The sequence below is a fragment of the Fulmarus glacialis genome, unplaced genomic scaffold, assembly GCF_000690835.1.
Source record: "Fulmarus glacialis isolate BGI_N327 unplaced genomic scaffold, ASM69083v1 scaffold12702, whole genome shotgun sequence".
NCBI classification, from domain to species: domain Eukaryota; kingdom Metazoa; phylum Chordata; class Aves; order Procellariiformes; family Procellariidae; genus Fulmarus; species Fulmarus glacialis.
In genome coordinates this window covers 609-25996 of record NW_009195963.1, presented here as the reverse complement: position 1 = coordinate 25996, position 25388 = coordinate 609, and the positions used below count along the sequence as shown (strand labels likewise).

General features: G+C 37.4%; 1 protein-coding gene across 1 annotated transcript; it reads right to left on the bottom strand.

Annotated features, from left to right (window-relative positions):
• Positions 1–1150: 1150 nt before the first annotated feature.
• On the bottom strand, positions 1151–25099 carry PRPF40A (PRP40 pre-mRNA processing factor 40 homolog A (S. cerevisiae)). The gene is made up of 25 exons (XM_009572038.1): positions 24962–25099; positions 21882–21962; positions 18792–18822; positions 18534–18556; positions 16285–16362; positions 16072–16182; positions 15492–15612; positions 14363–14387; positions 13672–13986; positions 12789–12897; positions 11777–11841; positions 11036–11200; positions 10249–10357; positions 8598–8748; positions 7662–7795; positions 7159–7273; positions 6922–7013; positions 6630–6746; positions 5974–6111; positions 5213–5308; positions 4137–4223; positions 3952–4048; positions 3790–3851; positions 2488–2622; positions 1151–1310 (listed from the first exon to the last, which is right to left on the bottom strand). Exons 1-25 carry the CDS (start codon positions 25097–25099, stop codon positions 1218–1220), a joined length of 2688 nt encoding a protein of 895 aa, XP_009570333.1. The 3' UTR covers positions 1151–1217.
• Positions 25100–25388: the final 289 nt, after the last annotated feature.

Below are 25388 nucleotides of genomic sequence, written 5' to 3'. Positions count from 1 at the left end.
TATTTAGAAATAAATACTAGTACACACTAGAAGACAAGGTTTAATAATTGATAAAAATGTACAAAAATATTCCAACGGGAGAGGTTTCAGAAGGTGTACCACAGCGGGAGAGGTTTCAGAAGGTGTCCCACAGCAGCCGCTGCTTGTCACCGCGCAGGGCTGGCACAGCCTTCCTGAACACAAACTGGTCAGAGGCGAGCAAACAGGAGACGGGGCTTCAGCTTCTTCCTTTCCCCTTTTTAAGGGATGTTCTAGATGCGGCTACGTGGCTGCTGTTGAAACACGGTGGTACATTCTTCAGCAGGTTCTTAAGGCAACGCATTGAAATTCATTTACAATTTGATTTTGTTTTTAAATTTTCTTAACGGGAAGGTTAACGCTGAAGTAACACCCGTAGCTGTTCGGATCGGGTTTTGGGGGAATGCGAGAGGCGGCTGGGACAGGCAGCACCCTCTGCTGGCACCGCAGCGAAGGGCCCCTCGCATTCCCCTCAGCCGCAGTTCCAGGGCTTTGACAATTTACCGTAAAAATTGACTCTGAGACAGTACTTAGACACGAATCTCAGCCAGGAAGTCACATCTTCCGTTTCGTACAAAAGCTCAACATGGGTTTGGCCAGTGACACAGTTCACAAAAGAGCAATTCCAATATCCGGTATCTTTTTGCAGTACAGATCAAGAAATGGATTCATTACTCCCCTTCCATTGCCTTCCCCTTTCCAAAATAAAAACAAATCCATAAAACAAATTAAACCACAAGAAACTATATTAAGAATCTCTTTCTAAAAATGAAATTTTATCTGCCTACACCGGCCGGGAAAACCAGCGTTACTACCTTTCTAGGAAGGACCGTACTTAAGAGATGCTTTGCTAGAAAGGTGCCAACACTTCCCTGGGCCTGCAGACAAGATCCAGTGAGCGCTGGAACGCCTCCCACCGCGGCGTTCCCCTCAGAGCGCTCCCTCCACGGCGAGCAGAGCGCCCGTCCTGCCTAGCAGGTCCTGGACAGACACTCGGCTTCACACTCAGAATTTCATTCACTGTTCTAGATTTGATGCCAGGCCCATAATAATAGTACTTGAATGTATTTATGTGGTAAAATTAAAACCCACTGTTACTTCAACAATGGAACTCAGGATATCAGAACCCACGTCCTGAATTAGACATTGGTTTCTTTTATTATGCCACAATGTAAACATATTTGGTATAAATAATGTTCTCATTGATCTTCATCCAGTTGTTCCAAAAGAGTCCTCCTCTGTTTTTCCAACTCCCCTTCACTCAGTTCACTGCCAGAAGTGTCCCAGTTCCCCTGCGGAGAGAAGCAAGGTTAGCGGCAAGAAGTTTGTTTTCCACGCGGTGCTGGCTCACCAGCCTGTGCCCGCCCTTCCCCTTACAGCCCTCAGCAGAGAGGGACTGAAAGCTGGGGAGCACGCCGCACAGAAGGCTGCTCGGCGCCAGGCTCATGCACCCCGAGAGTGGCGGCAGCCAGAACAAGAAGCGGGGAGGGCAAGGGGGAAACGGCAAGCTGAGCTGAGGTCCTCCTGCAGGCCGCGTCTGCCTAATCACGCCCGAGTTCGCGTTCTCAATGGAAGACGCCGCGTCAGGCCATGTAATTGGGTTTTTCAAAGGCAACAAAGCAGCTTATTTTAAGAAGATAATATAAAAGGCAGACATCTGCCCTCCCATCTCCTCTCGGAAGGTGGAACATATGGGGCGTTACCAGAAGGACACCACCACCACAATCTAAATAACCAGAGCGAGGCATATAATTCCCCCCTGAAGAGACCCCAAAAGATGCTGAACCAGAAGTTTATATTTTTCATTCAAACACTTTTATGTGTCTTTGAAAATACTGTTCCAAGCCCCTTCCAAAACAAGTTACGCACAGAAGCACCACAGCAAAAAGCAGGACCGCAGTCACCAGCGCGCTCCCACAGGACTCCCCAGCTTGAAAAGTGCAAGAATTGTGGAACTTCGTTCCACTAAGATTTTCTTCCAGTGTCAGCCTAGCACCAGCCCAGCACTGCAACTACTAAAATTTTAGAGTGCAGGTGCCACACAGTCACTCAAATGTTTAACCAGCTATGCTGCTCATCTCTTTTGAGATCAATCTGGCCCACGCGATGGAAAAAAGAAGGGCAGTTTAGTCATAAATACTACTTTGTCACAGTACGGACCAAACTTCAGTACTGTCTATAAAATAATGTGCCTCATTCATACTTTACATCAACGAGCAACAATAAATAGCACTTAATCAAATAGTAATTTCACACATCAATAAAAAAAAAAAACCCTAAATGAGGGAATAGGATCTGTATGATTAAGCTCTGCTTGAACATTTGGTCCTTTTTATCTATAAATGGAACATAAATAAAGCTTTAGCACCTTTCTTAAAGTAAACCTATAAAGCTTGTGTACTATACTATAGCATCCCACTGATAAATAAAGCCCAAAGCATCAGACAAAAAGGAAATGAGAAAGCTTACGGAATCTTTTCCAGGTCGTTTTTTAGTAGGAGATTTATGTTTTGATTCAGATCTTTGTCTAGCTCTATCTTTTTCGCTCTCTCTCTCTCTTTCTTTTTTGTCTTTTTCTCGTTCAATATCCGATTCTGGTGAATCCTGCGTAAACAAAGGGGAAAATATTAAATATTAATTTATAGAATAACCACACCTTAGAAAAGTCTGACTTCATTTCAATATAGAACATATTAGAAAAACTGCTTAAAATGGTTACTAATTAAGCACATCCTATTAACCATGGCAGAAGTAAGTAATGCAAAAACATCACTAAAGTGATTTGAAAAGGAGAGAGGTTTGTTCAATACAGAAGAACTTCCACCATTCTCAGTGCATGCAAAGACCGGGCACACTGGATGCCATGCAGTAAATCTCTTCTGTACACAAATGTCATTCATGCAGTAAGATCTCTGGAAAGGGTGAAATCTGGGAAACATTTTTCTGTTACACAGCTGCTTGGCCATACTTGATTGCTGTAACATCACGGGGTTTTTACTGGACTATGAACCATACTGTGAGGGACTAGGTGTCACCACTGTGTTTTTATTCCATGTTTCATCCCAGTGTTGCTAAGCTTATGTGACCTTGTTTGTGTTGCAACCCTTTAGCACAAGTACCTTACTCAACGGCTAACAATTAATATCCCACCCCCCTTGTGACCACTGCCCACTGAAGGGCACAGCTAACTGCTCAGAAATTACAGAAACAGAAAAATATGTCAGTTTTGAAGCGTTTTGCAGCCAACACGAGTTCAGAGACCCAAGCTTCTTTCCTTACCCAGGACAAAAAATATTCTTTGGCTTCAACTGACAGAGAGTGAAAGCTCTCTTTCTGCTCTTTAGGTCCTTTTGATACTCCAGTACATTTGCTATGAATGCTTCTAACACAACCCTGATATCAAGCAGACAAAAGGAACGATGCTGAGCGTAAGGCAATAGGAAAAGATGGCTGGGGTTCTTCTCAGCTCTCCACGGTAAAAATGAACGCCAAGATTTGCCATGATATACAGCAAATACCAGGCTACTAGTACAGTCCTTTACATCTGCTTGCATGGTTGCAGTTAAACCCCCCAAATTTAGCAGTCTTAAATGGTTTAATATTAAGGTATATATAACAAAGTTATTAAGTTGCCAATACCCTCCTACAGTTTGATCTCACACAGGGCCTATTACAAAGACAGCTGGATGATTACAGGTACCTAAAAAGGATTACTAAAAACCGTAAGGTGTCAAGTTGTCCATCAGCCAACTCAAAGTTAACTGCACTTACAGACTTATGTCTTCTCTTCTTGCTCTTTTTCTTATGTTTTTTTGACTTCTTGTAACTTCTCTCTGCAAACATACGGAGAAACAGAAATACCTCAATAAAATTATGAAGACCCAGCAATAAAACAGTAACATTAATTTAAAAACAAACAAAACAATCTCATACCAGATTCTGCACTGGAAGAACGCTCAGAAACTGATCTAGATTCTGAACGCTGCCTTTTCTTCTTTGAATGGCTATCATCATCCTCAGACTCTGAGCCCTTGAGATACAAAACAATGCGGTTAGCAAGACGACAGCACTGCGAATAGTTACAGAATTAGATTTTAAGACATCATGGAACACCATACCGAACGAGAACGTGATCGCTTCCTGTGATGTTTTTTAGACTTTTTAGAATGTTTCTTGTTCTTTGAATGATGATGCTGACACTCGTGCTAGAGTACAAGAGAAGGCAAATGTTATAATTGGTCTATAGGACACAACAAGGAACTCTAATGTTTCTTATTATCCACAAGGCATCTACAGCTAGCAGTGGTTAAAAAAAAAAAAATAGAATCAAGCATTTATTCTGTCAAAACCCATAAACAGCTACCAGTATTGCTATGTTAAAATAGTAGTAAGAAGCATTTAGAAACAAGGAAGCATACAACTTTAGGCGTGGATGCACACAGCTTCTATTACCTGGATCCCTGTTTCAACACTTCCAATTAAAGCCCCTGCTCAAGATGGCCTAGAATATACTGCGTACCTTGCTTTGCCAAATTTCAAATTCTGAAATTAAGCCATTTTAAAATCTCTCACAAACTCCAGAAAATGAAACAAAAAACCCAAAGAGCATGTGCTGCAAAATCAAATCTCACATTATCTAGCAAAAACCAGCACCTTATTCAACAAGAATGACTTGTCAAAACTTCTGCAGCTTAACTCTTACTGCGGCCGATCCAAAAGTTAAGAATGAAACTAAACTACAACATCACTTTTGCACATCAGCAAAAAATTGGCTATGGTGGGAAAAAAAAGTACATCTGCAGAGCTTGGCATGTTCTTGAAGTTTCAGATTTGTAGTGAACAAAATACCGCAGAAGTTTCATTGTGTTTTGTACGAAATCATAGCAAGAAACAGTTTTTTAAAAATAAACCAGGAAATTCTGATGCTAAATTAACTGCTGAAAATTCTTGTAGGGAAGCAGATTAAAAGAACAACTATGTATCAAATAATATCAAATAACTCTAACATGTTCTTCAGTTCCCTAGTTTCAAGATGAGGTTTTAATATCCATTACTTCTACGTAACACACAATGTCCACTGTTAACAGAAATCAGTAGAATTCTGTTAAATCCCTCTCCCTTCCCACACAATTTAAGAGCCTATCAACTAAGAATTTTTTTGTATATTCTCAGGAAAAAATAAAGTAATAATTACCTCTAGTACGTGCATGAAATCTTTAAATATTCTTTTTCTTTCAGACTCCAGAGTGATGTCTTCAAATGCTGGTTCCTTCACAAATCTATCTCTGATCTGTAAGAAAAATAGCAATAAAATACTAATATGAAATACAGCCATTCAGAAATAAAAATAATAAAAAAAAGACATAATTTCAGCAGTTGAAAAAGCCACTGTACTGTCACAAGGCTAAACTTTTTTTTTATGCCAGCTTCACAACCAAAATGGTCTTCAGTAAAACTGTAACAGATGGAGGCATGCAGAATCAGACTGTTTTTTCCTGCCATTTAAGCCATGCAAGCTTGTTAAAGCATGCATTTTTATACAAAGTATACACTGAGAGGAAAGGTTTTTAAAGATTATCCTACCAGAAGAAAGTTATAGACTAAGCAGAGTGTTTTATATCTCCATTTAAATTAAGTTTGGGGGCTTTCTGTGATCAGTTTTTTTGGGGGTGGGGGTATTATTGGTTTTTTTTTTTTGATTGGTTGGTTGGGTTTAGGGGTTTTTTTGGTTTTGTTTTAAATTGCATTCAAACAAAAGTATCAATAGAATGAAGTTATTAACATGAAATTTCAAATTTTACTGAAGAAATGACAGGGCAATTTTTATGGGTCTAAGTTATATAAACAGAAACACTAAGAGCTTAGAGAATTTAGGTGTACTTATAAAAGCATTAGCATGCAGCAGCCTGTTAAATATATTTGGAAAGACCTTCAATATTAAGTGACAATACATACATCTTCCCAGACAGCATCCAATTCAATTGGAGGAGTAGCTTGCTTCAACATACTCTTGAAGGCAGACTCTTTCCGCTTCATTTTGCGAGCTTCTTCTTTTTCCCTCTCTCTTTCACGGGCTTCTGCCTTTTCTAGCAGCTATATCAAACAAAAGTTGTACGATCATTTGAAAGAGATCAAAATGGAAGACTAATAATTCAGTTTAATGCAATTTTTGGAAAGCCCAATGACAGTTCACCTTTGGAGTTTTCTACTAGTCACTTGGGCGTACAGGAAAATGAACCAATTGCTTATTCTTACAGCATGCAACTTCTGTTTCTCAAACAGAATCTAAAATAGAGTTAATACATAATGCAAGCCAGAATTACAGAAACACACACACACACAAAAAAAAAGAGAAAAGTTACGTATAAATGACAGAACATTACTTAATTCCTACCACAGAATTTCTCAAGTTGAAATGTTTATGTTTTGCATAAAGACACACCTCTGCAATCTTTATTTTGGGAACTGATATCAGAATGAGAGATGCTGTGCTTTAGAGTTGCTTAAATATTACCAGTCATAGCAATAAAGTGAAAATAAGTGCCAATTCTTGTTTTTACAAGAGATTTAATACTGTAATTTTTTGAATATTCCTATATATTAATACTTACACTGTTGAAAGCCAGCTTGATATTTCCTGCATCTAAAGTAGTAGCTCTTTTAGTTGAACTGATGACCGTAACAAAATCTTCAAAAGAAGTATTCACTTCAACCACAAATCCTTTATCCTGTAAGAGAATTGCTTCTTTGGCATCAGGTAAGTCAGGAACTCTCACTTCAGTGCTAATGCACATGACATTAACGCAATTTGAAATGCCATCTCACAGTAGCAAAGAGTTCACTGGAATGATATATTTGGCATTAAAAGAAGAAACCACATAATGGAGCTTTTTCCCCTCTCACCTTTAAGATATCTTTTATTATCTTCTTTTCATCATGGTAACGTGCTTTCAGGTCTTCAACATAGAACTTGAAAAGATCAAGTGCTGTTGATCCTGATGAAAAAACTAGATAAGTCAAAAGCTAGCTCTAATAAAAGAGCTGCATTTTTTTAAACATTTAGAAAATATACAAATAACCCTGCTCTATTCTGCCCCAAATCCTTACTTTCTACAGGGTTGGAAGAGACAGTGTTCTTACCAGGTTGACCAAGCATATTAGTGAATCTGATGTCAGAGCTTATGGTTGGGTACAACTCCATCCAAGAGGACATTGAATGTAATTGTCCATGCTCGTGCAGTTCATCTAAAAATAGCTACAAAATACAAGTGAAATGGAAAATTGTAGCACTTATCATACTTTTACTTGGCTAACAGCTGGAATGGATACTCTTATTAATTGGAATTCCATTTTTGTTGAAATGCGATTGAAAAATCATCTTTTACATCATCATTTCTTCCTGCCTTCCTCCACCATTTACAGTGTTCCAATTGCATTTCCTTTCCATTCAAATCTATTTCCTCTTACTTTCCCCTACTCTTGCAGCTTTCTGGCAAACAGATGTATTATACAGCAGACAAAATGCTACAACGCTGATAACTGAAACATTATATGCACCCGTTAACCTACCCTAAGAAATAAAAAGTCACACAGAATATCTAATCACGTGACACATCTAGGACAGAAAAAGAAAGTCCACCAACCTGAAAAGATTCTCTATTTTTACGCTGCCGCCTTCTTTCTCTAAGCAAACTTTTCTGTTTTTCTTCTTCCTCCTCTTTTTCCAATGCCCTGATATGTTCCTCAAAACAGATCAGTGCATCCTCCTTATCCATGTCTAGCAACAGATAACAACAGAGTGATAAGAGTAAAAATTGGGTATTTCTTCCCACTCACTGTAGAAAGCTTCTTACTATGAGATAATGGTTGCCAGTTGTTACTGTGAGTGGAAGTTTCACTGAGCGCTGAAATACATGAAGACCTGCGCAGCAGCAAAAACCAACCTCCCTCAACCTGGATAAATTACCATTGCCAAAGCAGAGTACAGAAGCCTTTATGAGAAAAGTATTGTGGATAAGCACTTGTGCATCCCTGCATTACCACAGGTATCTTAGAAACACAGGACAGAAGTAAGAACACAGAGTATCTTTGTCAAATGCTTTAGCAGTTGTGTAAATGCATATGCTACTCTTAAAATACAGGATTGACTCATTTATAGGAAAAATGTGCTCATAATGGAAAAACTACCTTCTTACTCTAGAAGACTAAAACCAATCACTTTTTCTAGGAAAACAAACACAGCAGGATCTCAGTCTAGCAGAAGGTAGTGCAAGTATTTGCAACATAGATTACGTTGTCAAATAATACTTCAACTTTCAAAGGCTAACCACTACTAAGGCAACTCAATACCCGAAAAAGATAACGTTTGCTTTACCATCAAGATTAATCAGTAACAGTTTTTGAAGCTGACATCTGTTTCCTAGGAACAAAACAGGACAGGTTCCTTTACACAAGCTGCTCAGCAGCTGTCATAGCGGCCCCGGACTGGGCAAGAGCAAGCCATACTTAGTCAGGAGTCCTCACTGCTAAAGACAAAGCCATTCCCTCTTCCAAAAGAAACGCATAGACTTTTTACATACTCTGAAGTTCCTCATCTTCTGCAAATGTAGGATTGTCCATCAGATACTGCTGAGCCTCTGACCAAGTAGTACAGTAAGTGACATTAGCCATGTTATCTAGTATGTTCTTCAAAGCTTCCCAATTCCTCTTTCGTAACTGTTTGGCTTGTTCCTGAGGACAAAATGATTTTTTTTTTTTTTTTTTTTTAAATTTGAGGTTGTCTAGACAAAAATACATAACCCCTGAAAAGTTTGTTCTTTAAGAAAACACAAAATTAACCTTTCATTTACATGCAAAGCAACGTAATACAATTTGGACCTACAAACAATTTTTACATACTATTATTGCTTGCATCCACAGATAAACCATTTCAGTACTATTACCTCTGATTGTTCCCGATAGACAGGAAAAGCTCACGAAAGGGTGCTCATCTTTTAGAGATGCTGCTAGGAAACTGCCAGTACTTCCAGTAAACAGTCAGTGCTGCAACAGGGTACTATGGCCCACTGTGCTGCTGAAGAGCAGATCTAAACCAGACGTGCTAATCATAGGCCATTCCTTAAGCAGTGCTGTTTAGATAGCTGGCCTTTCTGTTTGTTTTGCTTTTCTAGCAAGTGTGGACCTTAACACTAGTATCACTTAAATCCATTTCAGAAATTGTCTTGCTACACAGTTTGTTTCTAATTGCCTGTTTCTAATCTTCCGTCTACCCAAGGATGTTGGTGAGTGCTAGCATCACTACCAAATTTCAGTGAAAATGAACTGACCAGACACAGTCAGGGCCAGATCCTCACAGTTGGTATGGTACCACTGAGGTTAAAGGAAACACAGCTTTCTCTAACAAGCCCATGATAGTTTCACAGTCTGATTCAGAGCAGTTCACAATAAAAGCCATCATATAATTTATTAAAATCATACTGAAAATTAAACACATTGCAAAATTAACAGCAACATATCTCAATAAGAACAAAGACCTTTTGAAGAAACTGCTATTGTATCTGCCATACAGGGTCAAATCAGGGGTTCATCTTTTCCACCAGCAGACTGCAATGAACCAGGGAAAGATAACAAGAACGATCTACTCCTAGCATGCTTGCCCCATTTCAGACAGGTAGCTTTTCAGCAAATTGTGATCTCCAAAATGTCACCCTGCAGCAATTAGTTCCACAACTTCAGTTGTGTACTGTGCAGGAACAGAACTTCCAATAGTTTGGTAAAGATTCATCACCTTCTGCCTGCTAACGTTATTATACCCCTTAGGTACTGTATAATGAGAAATCAGGAACAAGTGTCTCCAAATTCGCATCTACAAAACCAGTGACAGTTTTGAAGAGTTCCACCAATGCTTTTTGCTTTGTCCCCTTCCCCCATCACATCCTTCTAAACTGAAGAGTCCCCTCTCTGCAGTGTCTCAGTTGATAAACCTTGCCTCTCTTCTGTTCTTTTCTCTCTCTCTCCCTTTGGAAAGGGAGTAAACTGACCTGTACCCTGTAAGCAGTATACGGTTCACAGTAACGTTATCATTTGCTTCTCCATGACTTTCCTACAGATTTCTCCCCTTCTGTTTGCATTTTGACACTTCGAATTGCACTGCTTGCAAGATTTCTTTACTGAGAGGCATAAACTAATTTACAGATAACAAGTGAAAAGTTAAGTTTGAAAGGAAGTTACCTTCTCTTTCTTAGAAAGAAAAAACAAGACATCTTCATAAATTTCAAGACGATCACGCTCAGATATCGCATTCCAGACTTCCATCTCCCCAAACATTTGTTCAGCTTTTCTGTACAAAACGAAGAAAAAGCATACAATCATTCGCTGGTGAACACTCACTTAAATTGTCCCGTTGACTTACAATAACATCAAATGAGCTCTGTTTTAAGTAGTAATGCTTTTGTATGGTATCTCCCTAATTTTCTGTCTTGGGCAACTTTTTCTGTGACAGCTTTCTATCTCTTAAAAACAAAGAAAACAGTTAAAAACTAAAGCTGATGCCACTATACACTCCTCTCCATAGAAGAGGAGTGCATTACATTAGTATTTTTATCTGAGGGCTAGCACATGTTCAGGCCACTGTTCCAGCAAACATTGTATGAAATCAGATATATGAAATTATCAGTGACAGGCTTATTAGATATACCTCCCTTTGGGCATGAACTCGCTATCAGAACTACTTTGTTCTTAATCTCAGATGTAATATAAAACTCCTCTCAGCGTTATCTTATATTTCTACTTATTAGAAGCTCAAACCATTATCATCAGCACAACACTCATTTGAGTGGTTTTTTTGCCTCGGTCTATGACAATGGGAGTATTTGTGTTCCTATAAAAATATTAGTTACAGGCTTTTCGAGGCTGAGCGCATACAAAGGTTAGCATTCACCAAGAGCAAGCCAGCAAGATTTGATTATTAACTTGGCAAGCTAGTGAAGGCTGGAACTTCATTTAAGATCAGTCTTACTTGTATCTTGTTGTGGATGTCATCTTTTCATGATTTTCAAGAAAACGCTGGAAGGATTCTTTAGCTTCTTTGTATTTTGATCTTGCTTCTTCTTTCTCTTCTTTTTCTGTTTGAACTTTGTAAGCATTAAAGGCTTGCTTTTTTTCACTTAATTTTGCCAAAGCACTTCATATCAAAGAAAAAGAAAACAACGTCCATTATACAAAAGGGAATTAAATTAGAAAAACAAAACCAAAGAGCCAAAAGATAACAGTCATCACACTGTCTCTCCCTCAGGATTATGGAAGATCATTTCAAAAAAGCAATGAAAACAAGCACTTACTAATAAAAGCAGTTAATAAACCACAAGCTACTACCACGCTTTCAGGTTGCATTTACACATTTTGCATTACAATACTAATTTTATCATGGATATCAACCACTTTTCTGCCAAAGTTTATAGCAGATTTAAAAAAGTAACCTAGAATGTCTTTAGCTCCATCGTTGTAAATGCATGCTTTTATTCCCAAGAAAATAATTTAAAAAGCATAAAATACAACAACTGCCACATCTTTTCCAAATGAAAGATTAAGGCTAGGACTTGCATTTCTTTAAGTAGTAAAGGAACAAAGTTCCCTGGCAATGGTACACATTCACAAATGCAAAAATATCTATTAAAACAATCAAAAGTTACATCACTAAAGTCAAACTACCTAAATAGTATTTGTGTAGAAATGTAATGAGGAAAGAATCAAGCAGTACCTGTATCTAGGATCATTAATGATCATTTTCATAGCTTGCTCCCAAGACGCATTGGATGGTACTCGCTGTGAAGACATTAAATCATTACCTAATCAGATATGGAACCAACATCCAACAATGACAGATTCCTTAAAAAATAGCCCTTACAAAAAAAAAAAAAAAAAAGCACTACACTTTCAAGGTTAAGACACCATTCTTTGCCACAAATCTTTTTAAAATTTTATTAATAGTCAACATGGAAAATGAAACAAGGTACTTTTGGGATTATTGCTATTTCTACAACAAAGTCTTCTGGAAGTTTGTCTACTATAGAACTATGTTGACTCACTAGACAAAACACAAACAGATCCCATATACTCTGAGGGAAAACAAAAGCCAGTCTCATTTTACTCCCACTTCATCTTTATAACAAAGATGAAAAATTGAGCACTCAGACAATCAGGCAATACTTTTATTAGAAACATACCTCACTGTCAGACAAAAACATTGGCCACCATAATTGCCACAACACTTTAAATACAGTTTTAGAATTACTACTTCATAGGGGAAAAAAAAAGTGTCTTTAAATCATACTAGCTCATGGAAACACTGCATACTAAATCTAACAGTTCGTCCTTTTTCCATATGGACCTCTACACTGTCTGTTTCTGAAGCATCTAGTGAAGCTGTCCACCAAATCACTCACCGTTCCAGTCTGAATTTTGGACAAAGACTAGATTACAAGTTTGCATTACAGTGTGGGGATCATGTAAAAGGAAGAAAATAAGAAAAAACTGAACTGAGAGCCCTGATGAAAACTCAACACCTCCCCATTCACTCCAAGAGCTGAAAAAACGTTCAGACTGTGTATTGTTTTCACTTTCCATTCTTTTCCCTTATTTCTTGTCTAGTACAAAAGTCGTCTTCCACAACAGTGAGAAATTCTTCACACACACAAAAAAAAATCTAGCAATTTCTGGCAAATGCAGTTTTTGTAGTTCAATAAAGCATGAAGAATAGTTGACTGAAATACCTTTTCTTTTAACAGTTCTTTAAATGCTTGCTTTGCTTCTTCTTTTGTATTCCATGTATAGGTTTTTTTAACTGGTTGGGCATCATCGTCCTCTTTCTTTGAAGCAGCACTATATACAAAAATCAGCAATTTTATTTTTTAAGCATTTTTTTTCCTAAGTTAGAGGCACTGAAGAGTCATAAACCACCATAATAAGATAGAATGAGTTTTTTAAATAGCAACTCGAAGAAAAATAATGCTACACACGATAAACACCACGATTTGTACAAGACTTTTCCTTACAGACACCATACACAACTGATCAAAAAAAGCAAACTATTTCAGAAAAGTATTATCACTTATGCCTCTTGCCCTTAATTATCTCCTGATGGCTATAATCCCTCACAGCGTATTTCTTTTTTGTTTGAATGATGAAAATCATAAGCTGTAATTCTCCACATAATCAATTCTCCATTATTAAAAAACAAAGGATCTCATTTCTGGTGGAACAGATACAGATCTATTTAGTATTGCATTTTCTTCTAACGATAGCTAATTGCACAGATCTATGTAAGAGGAAACATATAGGGTAAGCATGTAATGTTACCCCGGGAAACTCTTGCAGCTGTCGAAAAATTCATGAAATGTTCAAACCACTAATGTTCTCTGTAGGGTTTAAGAGCTTTGGGAGAGGGTTAGCAAGGGGAGGGTGTTAATTTTTCTAAAAATAGATTTAACACTTCTTCCTCATTATTCTTCTCTGCTGCCATTGATTCATGCTTACATTTCATTGAAGAAACAGCTAACTGTCAAAGAAGCCTGGCCACCTATAGTTGAAGATAAACCAGATGCTAGAAGAAATACAAAACTGCAGCAAAGCCACACGCGTTGTCATTTCACTTACTCTCCTGAAGCCTCCTGCTTGGAAGAGTCATCTGCTGCGTTAGCTGCAGCTTCTCCACTCTGTTCCTGCACAGCAGGTGTAGAAGTTGCTTGTCCCTGTTCCTCAGCTGCGGCTGTGCCAGTACTCTCATTTTCTACAACAGAAGAAGCTGCAGCAGATTCTGCTTCGGGGGCTGCTGTTGCTGCAGAAGCAGCAGTGGTGGTAGTAACAGCTGCGGCACCTTCAGCAGCAGTTGTGGCTGTGGTGGTTGTGTTTGTGGCTTCTGCTGCAGCAGCTGGAGCAGATGTTGTTGGAGTCGATTCTTCGGGCTTTGTGCTATCAAAAAACAGGAACAGTCACATAGAAGCATGGGACAACTTCATGGTTTAGAGAAACCTGTAGTTTAAATAAGTTAATGAAGTACGAAACGAGAGGTTTAGGTCTAGTTACAAAGATTGTATCTCAAAAGAACACAAAACAATCTTAGCTCAGAGAAAAGAAATGCTTTACTGAAACTGTGTAACTATGTAGATCAATCATTTCAGTTAAAAAGAAATCTAGAATATACTATTTGAGTTTTTATATATTAAGCCACCATTTGGAATGAAAAGCTGGAAGGAGAATGTTTTAAGATTCAAGGACTAGATTCCATTTTTAAGAAATAATAGGCAGCCTAATGTAAAGAAACATTAGCATACCATTAAAAACATACCTGTTTTCTTCAGCTTTAATCATTGCTAGAGGAGAAAGGGGAAGAAACAATCAAAATATAGCTTCAAAAATAGTTTATATATGCAGGGTAAAAATTTATAATTAATATCATTTAATAGAAGCATAGCTTTAAATATTTTTGTTACTATCAATAATTTTAATATTTGTGCCCGTTAAAGACTGACATCAATTCAGACTAAAACAAAATTTAGAAATCCCATTAAACAAAGATTAGGGTATATAAAAAATGACTTCTTGGTTTAAAATAGTTATTTCAACTTTAAAAGACTAGTTTAAAGAACAGATAAAGTCAGGTTTACTGAAACAGATCTCTCCTTTTTTTTTTATTCTAACAGTCACTGATGCTTACTCTTCGTAGTACTTTTTAAAATACTCATTTATTACCCCAGCTGATTTTGTAGATTTTTTCATCAAGATTTTATTTCCCTTGCTGACTTTCAGCAGACAGCCAGTACTACTGCTCTGAGGATAAAATACATTACTGTTTTCAAAATTCTTCCAAAGACACCAAAACAAAAATGTAATTCTTACTCAGTTATAAGCTACACTGTATTACAGAAGTCCAGCACCCTTTTACCCTGGTTTCCCAAGTCAATGAGGATTAGTACAGTCACCCCTCTGCCTCTCGTCTGCCCCCATCAACCTAAACCCCTTCACAAATCCTACTAAGTTCCTACAAGTTTCCAAAGGATTGGTGGCTAAGTAAGAGTCAAATCCTACAACAGCCCGAAAATGAAGAAGGACTAGAAGCATTACCTACTGCTAAGACAGAGAGCGTGCACATAGCCCTGAACAAGCCACAGCACCTCACATCCTAATCCAGTTCCCATTCAGGGACACGAGGGGGAGCTGATGCTGCTGCCACATAAATAGGGAAGAACTAAGGGTATAGTGGAAAAAGGGAAGGTGATGAGGGGGTGTGGACACAGGAGACAAGACTGCTCCATAGAAACCTCAGACTGCATTAACTCTACTACATACAGCTTATTTCAGTAGATTCCATTTCTAACAGAAGTTTGACTGCTATGCTTTGATACCAAATTTTTGCTAAAAGTCATGCATATGCACAACTCGCTGCCACTCTCCCTACTAATTTTCCTTAACATTACCTTCAAGATCCTCAAGCTCTTTGGGTTTTGCCCAGCGTGATTCCTTCGTTTGGGAATTATAATAGTAGGGCTTTCCAGAATCAGATTTATACTCTTTCCAGGGACACTTAGACAACAATTGCTAATAGATAGAAAACAAAAACATAAAATCAAACTTACAATGGTGTTTTAAAATTAAAAGGATAGCTAGAAGTGAGCCAGAAACACTATGCCAAGAAATAACTTAAGGATCCATGAATACAAGGCATATACTTTGCAAGGAAAATCCTCCCTAGTGATAAATAAATAACATTACTTATCTAAATATTAAAGAAAGCCATCTTTCTAATACGGAAAATTTATTTAAAAAGATGAAAACTGTCGAGAGCTTTGTCCTTTTTGCAGCCTCAAGTTCCAACAACATAAGGAATGCGATATAAACATTTTTGCAACATTTCTTATTTTAACAGTTTGCTCCCATCGGGGGGAAAAAAAAAAAAAATCTATTGGCACAGCTATCCTGCACGATAGTTATGCTAGCAAATTCTTGCGTTCACAAAAACTCACACAGTATGGTAATCTTCATCTGAATTTAGTTTACCTCAGCGGGTGTTTTGAGATCATCTGGCTTCTCCCATGTAGACTGCTTTGTTTCAGTATTATAATAATATGTTCTTCCATCAGGTGATTTGTGTTCTGTCCACGTAGATTTCTAGGAAAAATAAAAGGTACCATTAATGATGAAAAATAATTGCTGACGGAGATGCTATCAAAAGCCACGAAAAAGTTAAATACAAGTGGAAAGCTGATAAACCTGTTTAGAGTGCTCTTCATTAACAGAACTGTTGGTTGTGGCAGTTTGCTGGGCTGCACAAACTACAGGATGTGTTGTCTGAGGGCGAAACAAAACAGAGCTCTGAAAAGACATTCTGGTTAATAATCTGTTTTTCATTTGAATGTGTATATTAAATATACTAAGTAATTCAGCAACAAAGGAAAGACAGCAAGCCAAAATCTAAACACATTTAAGTCAGTATTGTTTTCAAGAAACTACTACTTTGTGACAAGAGCTATTAAGAGCCCCTCACAGCCCCTCCCATTCAGCAATCCAAGGCAGCCAATTACCATCAGAAACGAAAGCAAAAGTGAAGGTGATCAGACCCTAACAACTTCAAGTGAAAGTCCCAGAAGCACTCCATGTTTTCAAAACTAAGAAAAATTTGCTTCAAGAAGATTCTGACTTCAAGAGTTTAGTGTGCACTCAGGAGTACCTTCCTACTGCTTTCATCAACAGTTTATATAAACTCTCTGAAATTAGGGCTGGCGGAATACAGCTTTAGCCATCTACTCTGTTTCAGTTACTGGGTATGGCTGAGGTGAAACAACCTTTTTATAGGTCCAATTGCCTTGCCCAATTACACAGAATGCAAATCTCATCGAAATAAAAGGACAATTGATATTAACCGATATTTAATAATTAAGCCAGGCACAAGGTCCCCAAATTTTGAAGTAACAACCAAAAAACTTACAATGGGGTGTCTTCGAGGCCATATGACTATTTTTACAGATTCCGCCTCTTAGTTATCTAGCCAAACTATTTTCTTCATCGTCTTACAAACTAAAGGTAAATGTCTGGGATATCTTCTAGAGAAGTAATTTAATATTTACAAAATTTTAAATAGAAATCTGATAGTGACTGAAAGTTATTCACAGTCATTCAAGGTGCCATGAAAGACAAATTCAAAATTTGAGATTACTTCCAGATGACCTGCCTACCTCAATACAAAGTCACATTAATTCACGATTCAAAAGTTTCAATATTGAGATATACAGCACCAGTTTTGTTCCATCAGCGATACCCCATCTGATGGAAAGGTGGAAGAGTACTGAAAAATCACTTAATGAGGTAAATTTGGCCTGCAGGCCACCTTCCTGTTTACAAGTTCAACCTACATTAAATCACCTTCCATGCAACCTACCCAATATTTATTTCTACTTAAGCTACTGAATTATTCTATGTTCCCACAAACATGGAAAGAGACACTAACAAAAGCAAATTTCAAATAATGTCAAGACTTCAGGGGGGAGAAGTTAAGCTAAATTACCAACAAGCAGCAAAATTGATGAAGTGGTGGTAACTATTCTTTTGAGATTAGTACTTTATATTATTCAAAAACCAGAGTCATGTTTTCAAAATTATTATGGGTAACTATACAGGCTATTCTCTCTTTATTGTTAAAGTGTTTGGTAACAAAACTGTCAGTAAGCTGACAATGCTAATAAAGGTTCCAATAAATCAACGGGACTGAACAATACCAGAACCTTGACCTGGCTTCTCTTGCTAAGCACAGCTGCATTAAGGAACAGCAAGAAACACTTAATTATTGCCTACCAAATCCTGCTATACATATAAGAACTGCCAAAGCAAAATATTCATTAATATGTAATAGGCAAAGTTACCCAAATGTAAGTAAAATAAAAATCTGCTTATAAACTGGTCACTGATATGGAAGACAAAAGAAAGGGGAAAAAAAAAAAGAGGAAAAACACAGAAAGGAACAACCTTCGATCTTCTTCAGCGCAAATAAAACCCCAACTCTACCCTGAGTAACTATGTAGCCCAACACTTGCAAAGATTTAAATCTGAAAACAGTCAGCTTTAAAGTAACATAGGTATCTAGGCTACAATTCACTTGCTGCTCAGGTAGGGCAAAAAGACCTAAAACCACCACAAGGAACATCTCATATTGCTGTCCTGCATACTAGAAGAACTAGAAATACAGCCGAAACGCACACCTACTTTAGTTCAAGCTTAAATTTCTTTAAATGACAAAATACTACATTCACACAAAAAGATCATGAAAACTGTATGTATCTGACAAATAAGAAACACATTTGGAGCTATTAATTTTAACATTAATTACAGACTGACAGTCAAATAAGCAAAGAAGCTCCATGTAAGAAGAAAAATAAGATACAAGGTTTTCTTTTAAACCTGTAAAGCCATGTATGCACAACACCACACAGCTATTACAATTTTCTAGAATTTTGATTTTCACTTACCTGAGTTCCAGGAGGTGTTACACCTAAAAAATAAAATTTAAAAAATTAATTTAAAAAAGGGTTTGGTTGCTTTATTTTTCTACAAAAAACTACAATTAATCAGTGTTTGAAAGAAAAAAAGTTTTTCTGTGAATCAATGAAGATGTCAGTTACTGATATGCTAAATCACATTTTACAGAAAAGTATAATTTTTTTTTTAAATACTTCACCTAATTTTGGTGAAATATTTTGAAATGGTAACAAATTGTTTATACTTACCTACTTGTGCATCCATACTGTTCACCCCTGGCTGTAGAAACAATCAACAGACATTTAAGTACTGAGTGCAATTATAATTACATCATCAATAAATACAGTACATATCCAAACAAGTGCTTTCAACACCAAATGCTCTACTGCCTTAAATATGGATTCCTATCTTCCTATTGCCCACTTAATTATTACTGCTTCTTAAATAAGCGATTAGGAACATCAAGCTACTTTTCAGAAAGGCAATATACACAATAAACTATACCAGGGGGTCCCTTGCCCTTTCCAATACACATCTTTATCTCCCAAATGAGTAGGTTGGGAGGAAAAAAAGAAGAGATTCTGAATTTCTGCTGGAGTAGGTTAGTACGCTTCTGTTATAGTTATGTGGCATAAGCCTTTGAACGTATTAGTGTTGAATTTATTGCATTCATAAAACTGCTTGCAAATAACTAAAGCTCTTACAGATACCTTTTTTGAAATTCTTTCAAACTAAGGAAAAAGATTAACAGAATTCACATAGAGTTTTCCCAATTTCTTTCTTTTTCTGTAGGCAAAAATTAGCTTGCACGTTTATCTTTTGCTAGGGTTTATCTTTCAGCTTTCTTCTACAAACCTTATTAACAAAAACCGCCTCAAGTAAAAAAAGTAAAATTTGTTAAAAAGAGAAAAGAAATCATGTTTGATCAATTATGTTTGATATTATCCAATAGACCTAAACCAGGTGAATCATCAACGAAATGTAGGCCTTTAAAGTGCATTCTGTATATTAAAAAAATCTCAGCTGCTCTGTGTGCATGCATATGTCTATGAGCGTAAGTACTGTCAGTTAAGCAAGGCCATACTTAAATTTGTGTCTCTGGCAAGTAACCTTTCTGACACATTTCTTTTCTTGTGCCTATGTTTACTTTTCCAAATTCCATTCTGATTTGCTGTGTATTGTAAGAGCACTAATCTGACTGAAATAATAATTTTTAGGAATTACACTGGTTCTAATCAGCTTTCTGGAAGTAAACACTTCTGTAGACCACAAAACAGTGAACCTGCATAGGAGTCATTTGAAAGACCATCACACTTGGATGAAACAGTCAAGACCAAAGAGCCCTGACATCAGTGTAAATCATTCAGTTGGCCTCAATGAGCTTTAGATTACATTTTACACTTCGAGAAGGTATTTCCCATCAGACAGCCATTCAACAAATCAATAATCTCATGAAGTTTACCAAGCAAATCATCAAGGCTGCAAAGAAGGTCACCATTTTTTGCTCATCTACAAAATATTTTAAATTAGGAAGTGGTAAAATCATTCTTTTATTTCTGAAACACTTTCCATGCTGTGGTACACATGCCATAGCAGACAGGTACAAGAATGCTGCCATGACAGACAAATCCCTTCTCATACATGTGTGCAAAGGTGTGAGCTCCTGCTATCACTGCCAAGAAGGTTAAAGGCAAAATTAAAAGCTGGAGCCCTCTGCCATGCTACTTTAACTCCTAAATACCACAAATCCACAGACTTAATTCAATCAAAATTTATTCCTAATCCCATATTAGAAACCCAAATCTGCCTTCTTGCCAAAATATGTAAAAATATACAGTAAAACTCAAAGTTAGACTGATTTTAGTGGTGATCCCTCCCTCCCCTTTTAAGTCTCTTTTGGCCATAGCATTTTTAAGATTTTTCTCTGGAGGTCTGAAATTCTTTCAAAATTTTCCATGAGCATCACTTGTCAGAAATTCATAACAACTTCTGTATGGGAAATGGAGGAAAATCACTAACATCCTTCCTACTTGATAGCTTATAAAATATTTAGTGCATTAGGAAGTAGCTACATGAGCACAAGAATTATTGAAGCACAGTTCCCATGCATTTGCCTAAAGAGTTACTGACTTTTACTTAAATTACACTAAGGCTGTAACATACACTCACATCTCATTAAACAGAGAACAGCAGTGAGAAACAAACTTGTAACTAACAGGCAGATTGTCTAGTGTCTGATAAAGCCCAAGCACTAAATTTAAGTTTTTCTCCACCGTTAAGATAATTAACATTCCTTCGCTGGTATGAATTCTCAGTCATCTAGCACACATCAAGGTGACATTACATCCTTTCCCTAACAGTCCCTTCTCTGTGTATTTTGCAGAAACTTTGCACCTTTGTGATTTTTCTCTCATTACTCCAGAGGGCGGATGGACTGCTTAACACAATACATCTGGCTACACACAGCGTATTTAGTAGATGAATTAAAGATCTCTTTCAGCAAACCCTTAATGAAAAAAACCAAGTGGAGTATTAACCAACTTATTTTTTAAAATAATCAACAAAAGCAGTAGCAAAGGTTTTGTACTTAGCACTATAGAAAAATTCAGAGTTCTACAAGGATGAAATCTGACTTGGGGATGTAGTATCTGCATGGTAAGAAAACAAAAAAAAAATTATTTCTAAATTTAAGTGGATAGAACTGTTTTGAAGTGGATCTCCTATAGTTACTTTAAATCTCCAAAAAGGTTATGCTAATAGGAAAGAAATTTAGCCTTTTCCACTTCAGAAAGAGACTTCATCTGTAATATCTGTTAACTCTTCCCTCTTCATTTCCACCCAAATAACTTCTTCATACCTTTACTGATTTCAGCAAACTTTACTCAAGATCTCAAATGTGCTGAATTTCAGAAAGTTTTACGAAAAATCAGATATATAGTGGTCAGACAATTAGCCCTCCCTCCAAACAGCCAGAGTTCACACTGGTGCCTGCTGAGCTACAAGCAGGTGAGGGACAAGGGAGGAGGCCAGGGGTGCGGGAAGCATTATGGGAAGCAGAATCCAGACAGAAAAAAGAAGGGAAAAGCAGACACAGATACAGAGAAGAGTTTAAAGACTGATGAAAATCCACAGGACACCAAGTATCAGTAGCTCTACCTCTCGCAGAAATCTTTTTTTTTTTTTTTTACAATAATTCAAGAGCTACATAAAACTTCATTGTAATTAGCAATACCTTTTTCATAATCCAATTCAAGAAAACAAAGGCATACCATACTGAAGTAATGACAGCAACTGACACACAGACTTTTTAAAAACCAGAAAAGTTAAGTTAAACTCACCGGAACTGTAGGCTGCATAGCAGCTTGAGACATGTGAGACATCATCATTCCAGGCATTACTGACTGCATCATTCCAGGCATCTATAATTAAATAGTATTTCAGATATATTTTATTATATTTTAAACATAAAATATGAGGATTCTTTTATTTTTATTTAAAAGCAATTATCTGGTAACAGTTTTTAATCAAAGAAAAACCTTTTAAGCACTTGGCAACAAAAAGTAAGATAAGTTTGTAAAGTTCTGATTCCCTTCATTACACTCCTACAAAATCGACATTAGGAATAACATGTCTACAGTATCCAAAGTCTGATACGAAGTATTAATAAAGACGACCATTTAAACTACAAAAGAACAACAGCAAATGATAAGATGCGTGATCTGTTAATAAGCTATTACTGAAATCCTAAGTTAAAGCAGGAAAAATAAAGGTTGGGAAAGATTTCTGCAAAATTCCAAGGCCACACGGAACAAACTAAACATAGGAAAGGTAAACTCAAAGAGTCTAAGATTAGTTCTGCTCACATTTTTGACAACTTTCAACTGTCTCCCTTTCCTCTTACCTCACGAATAGGAAGAAACACTTTACAGGGACACTGTAAGGAAGAATGAATTTCTGCAAACAACTTCAGGATGAAGAGAGCTATTAAATTAAAACATCAAAGCTCTAAAACAATTGTGATCTCTTTTTTTAAAGATCTGTGGGAAAAAACCTTAATATAGACATACAATATTAAACCATGTAACAGTGTGAACTTGGTAATGGGGATATATGACACTACAGAAATGAAAAGTTTGAGTCTAGACTTCTATCTGAGTTTGTTGGGTGGTCTGATGAGACCAAAAAACCACAGAACTGCTAACTCAGATAAGCTAGCTTTTGCTCAAATATTTATGCTTATGGTCTCAAAGGGATAGTTATACAGAAGTTATGCATCACTGAAGTGATGCACTGAAAAGGTGTCAAAAATGCTACTGAAAAAGTGTTTAATACCTTGCATGTTTCCCATTATTTTTGCTGATCCTGGCTTTTGAAAACTAACAAGCCATAAAAAAGCGGCAAAATGAACAAAATATACAATTTAGGTCACTACGAACATGAACTTTTGGCCACTGATCCCAAACAGGTCTTGAGAAGTCAACCCCCTTCAACCTTTCAGTTATGCCCCTTTACCTTTATTGTCCTTGGCAGGCTGGCCAAGTGACCCCATCCCCCTGTATCTTCAGGGAGCATCAGGTTACCACTCTCCTCATCTTGCATCTCGTGGGGAGAGAGGGATATGTGGTAGGGCTACTGCTCCACCCTCAATCCACAAGGTTTCCTTGGGAGGGTGAGGGAGGAAGGAAAGACTGGAAGGCGGCCCCTCCTATTCCTCGCCATCCTGTAGAAGCAGGAGAAGAAAGCACTCTTGCCCCACCGCTACTTGCGACTAAAGGGGCTCTGAGCATATGAAACTTTTGGAAAGCCCTGGCTCAGGTCCTGAAGAAACCCTGCGCGGTTTCTGCATAACACTAACCCAAAGTCAGCAAAGGAAAAAAAATTGGGAAGGAGGGTGAACTCCCTTCCAAAAGACCCTCCTCTGAATGATGCTGGCAGGAGGCTGTTGCTATTATCTATGCAAAGTACCTGTCCTACAGGGGTTCACCTCAGAAAGGAGAAAACAAGCTATACAACATCCCATCCTGCAAAGTGTCACAAATAAACCTATGATATCTGCTGGAAGGAAGAGCTTATCGTTCAAGGAAACAAGCCAAAGTGAGCCGATACTTCCAGCACAATAGTTCTGGCGTGAGGATGCTACTGTCCTGTTCCATCCTTAAGGCTGTAGGATAACAAAGCCTCTAAGCTCCTCTCTGCCGTGCCATTTATATTTAGCTTTTTACTCTACACCTATCAAAAAGTCCCGAGTTCTCTATATTGCTCACTAAAGTATTAAAGACTGAAATATTCAATATATGAGAGTGAGAACAGTGGAACAGAAGCTACAAAAGAACTGTTAAGTAGAGGAATAAAACAGAATTGCTATTTAAGTTTCTAATGAACACACACAAAAGCTCATGCTATTAGCTACCATGATAATGGTCAAATCCTCCTCATCTTTTAACACTGCATTATTTTTACACCAGAAGCTCGAATAGGCTGCAAAACCATGCTGAAGAGATTCCTACTAAGCCTTTATACACCAGCTAAAAGAAAAAAAAAAAATGACACTGCAAAGGAAGACATTGAGCTGCCAGCATGACCTTGTGGGCTCTTCTCAAAGGGTTAATCTTTCTTGCCATCCTCTGTCTACTATGGTCTACTCGATGACACTCAGTTTCTACTTATGCAAACCATCATCACAAGTAGTATCGCTAGAACATTTATTATATCCAGAAAGAGAATTGCTTCTTTTAGAAGTTCAGAATTTAACCAGAAACCACACAGGAAAGTATCTTTAATTATTGAAAATAAAAGCTTTAAATTTGCAAAAAGCACAGATATGATTCTGGCTACTCTACCTGCCAACCCAGGTTCACACCTGTCGATCTGAATAGCCAAGTTTATTTTTCAATCACATGAGACTAGCAACAACTGTATATACACAGAATTATAAACCACTCCCTAGGATTCAAGAAGGAATTCTGCAAAAATTCAAACCATAATTATTCCTTGCCTTGCATCTCCCTATAATTTCCATCTGTGTAGATGTAAGAGTTAGCCAAGAATTAAAGAAACACGAAGTTCTCTAACACTACTACCTCTGAAAAGAGCCACTACTTTATGTTTCTAGCATGTATTAGTAAGAGAACCTTACTTCATCAAAATCTAAAGAAAACTACCAAAAATCTTTAATAAAAAACAAATTATGGATTCATACCTATGGCTATTTACAATTGAAGTTACACATGAGGTGCATCAATTACCTGTTACAAGTAAGAAGAGTTTCTGCATGGATAGGAACGCTGTGGCATAAAATACCCCAAATTATTAACCTTAACATATGCAAGCTGCTGTATGAGACTTACCTACCTCAGGGATTACCTGACATCATTATGGGAAGAAAGAAGGAAAAAATCATCTTGTAAAACTGCCTTACCTGCCCCATTGGTGGTCCTCCCATGGGGGGCATCATCTGAGGCATCATACCGTGGGGAACTGGCGGCATATTTGGTGGTCTCTGACCCATCGGGTGCATTCCCATGGGAGGATAATGTGGCATGCCTGGGTGTCCCATCTGAAAGACAGCAACAAATGAGAAAAATCAGCATGAAGCCAACAACCCAAACCTCACAAAAGCATTAATAACAAAGAGACGCTCAACACTGAACTGAACACGATTTGGGCAATTTTAGGTTGATACTGCAAAACAGCAAACAAGATCATTCACTCTTCTAGGTCCTCTAGAGCCAGAGCCAACCAGAATTAACAAATCCATTTAAAATTTCAACACCAATATCCAAATGAAAAAAAACCTCCACAGTCTTTCATCTTATGGTTTGTCACAGAAAAACGTATTAAATTTA

Bases quoted from the DNA above. Each gene is read 5' to 3' on its own strand.
- PRPF40A (XM_009572038.1), bottom strand. From the start codon at position 25,099: ATGGGACACCCAGGCATGCCACATTATCCTCCCATGGGAATGCACCCG. The intron at 5,309-5,973 runs GTATGTATTGTC...TTTTTCTTACAG, and splicing joins TGGATGCTGTCTGGGAAGAT to ATCAGAGATAGATTTGTGAA. The intron at 1,311-2,487 runs GTAAGCTTTCTC...TTCTCTCCGCAG, and splicing joins AACGACCTGGAAAAGATTCC to GGGAACTGGGACACTTCTGG.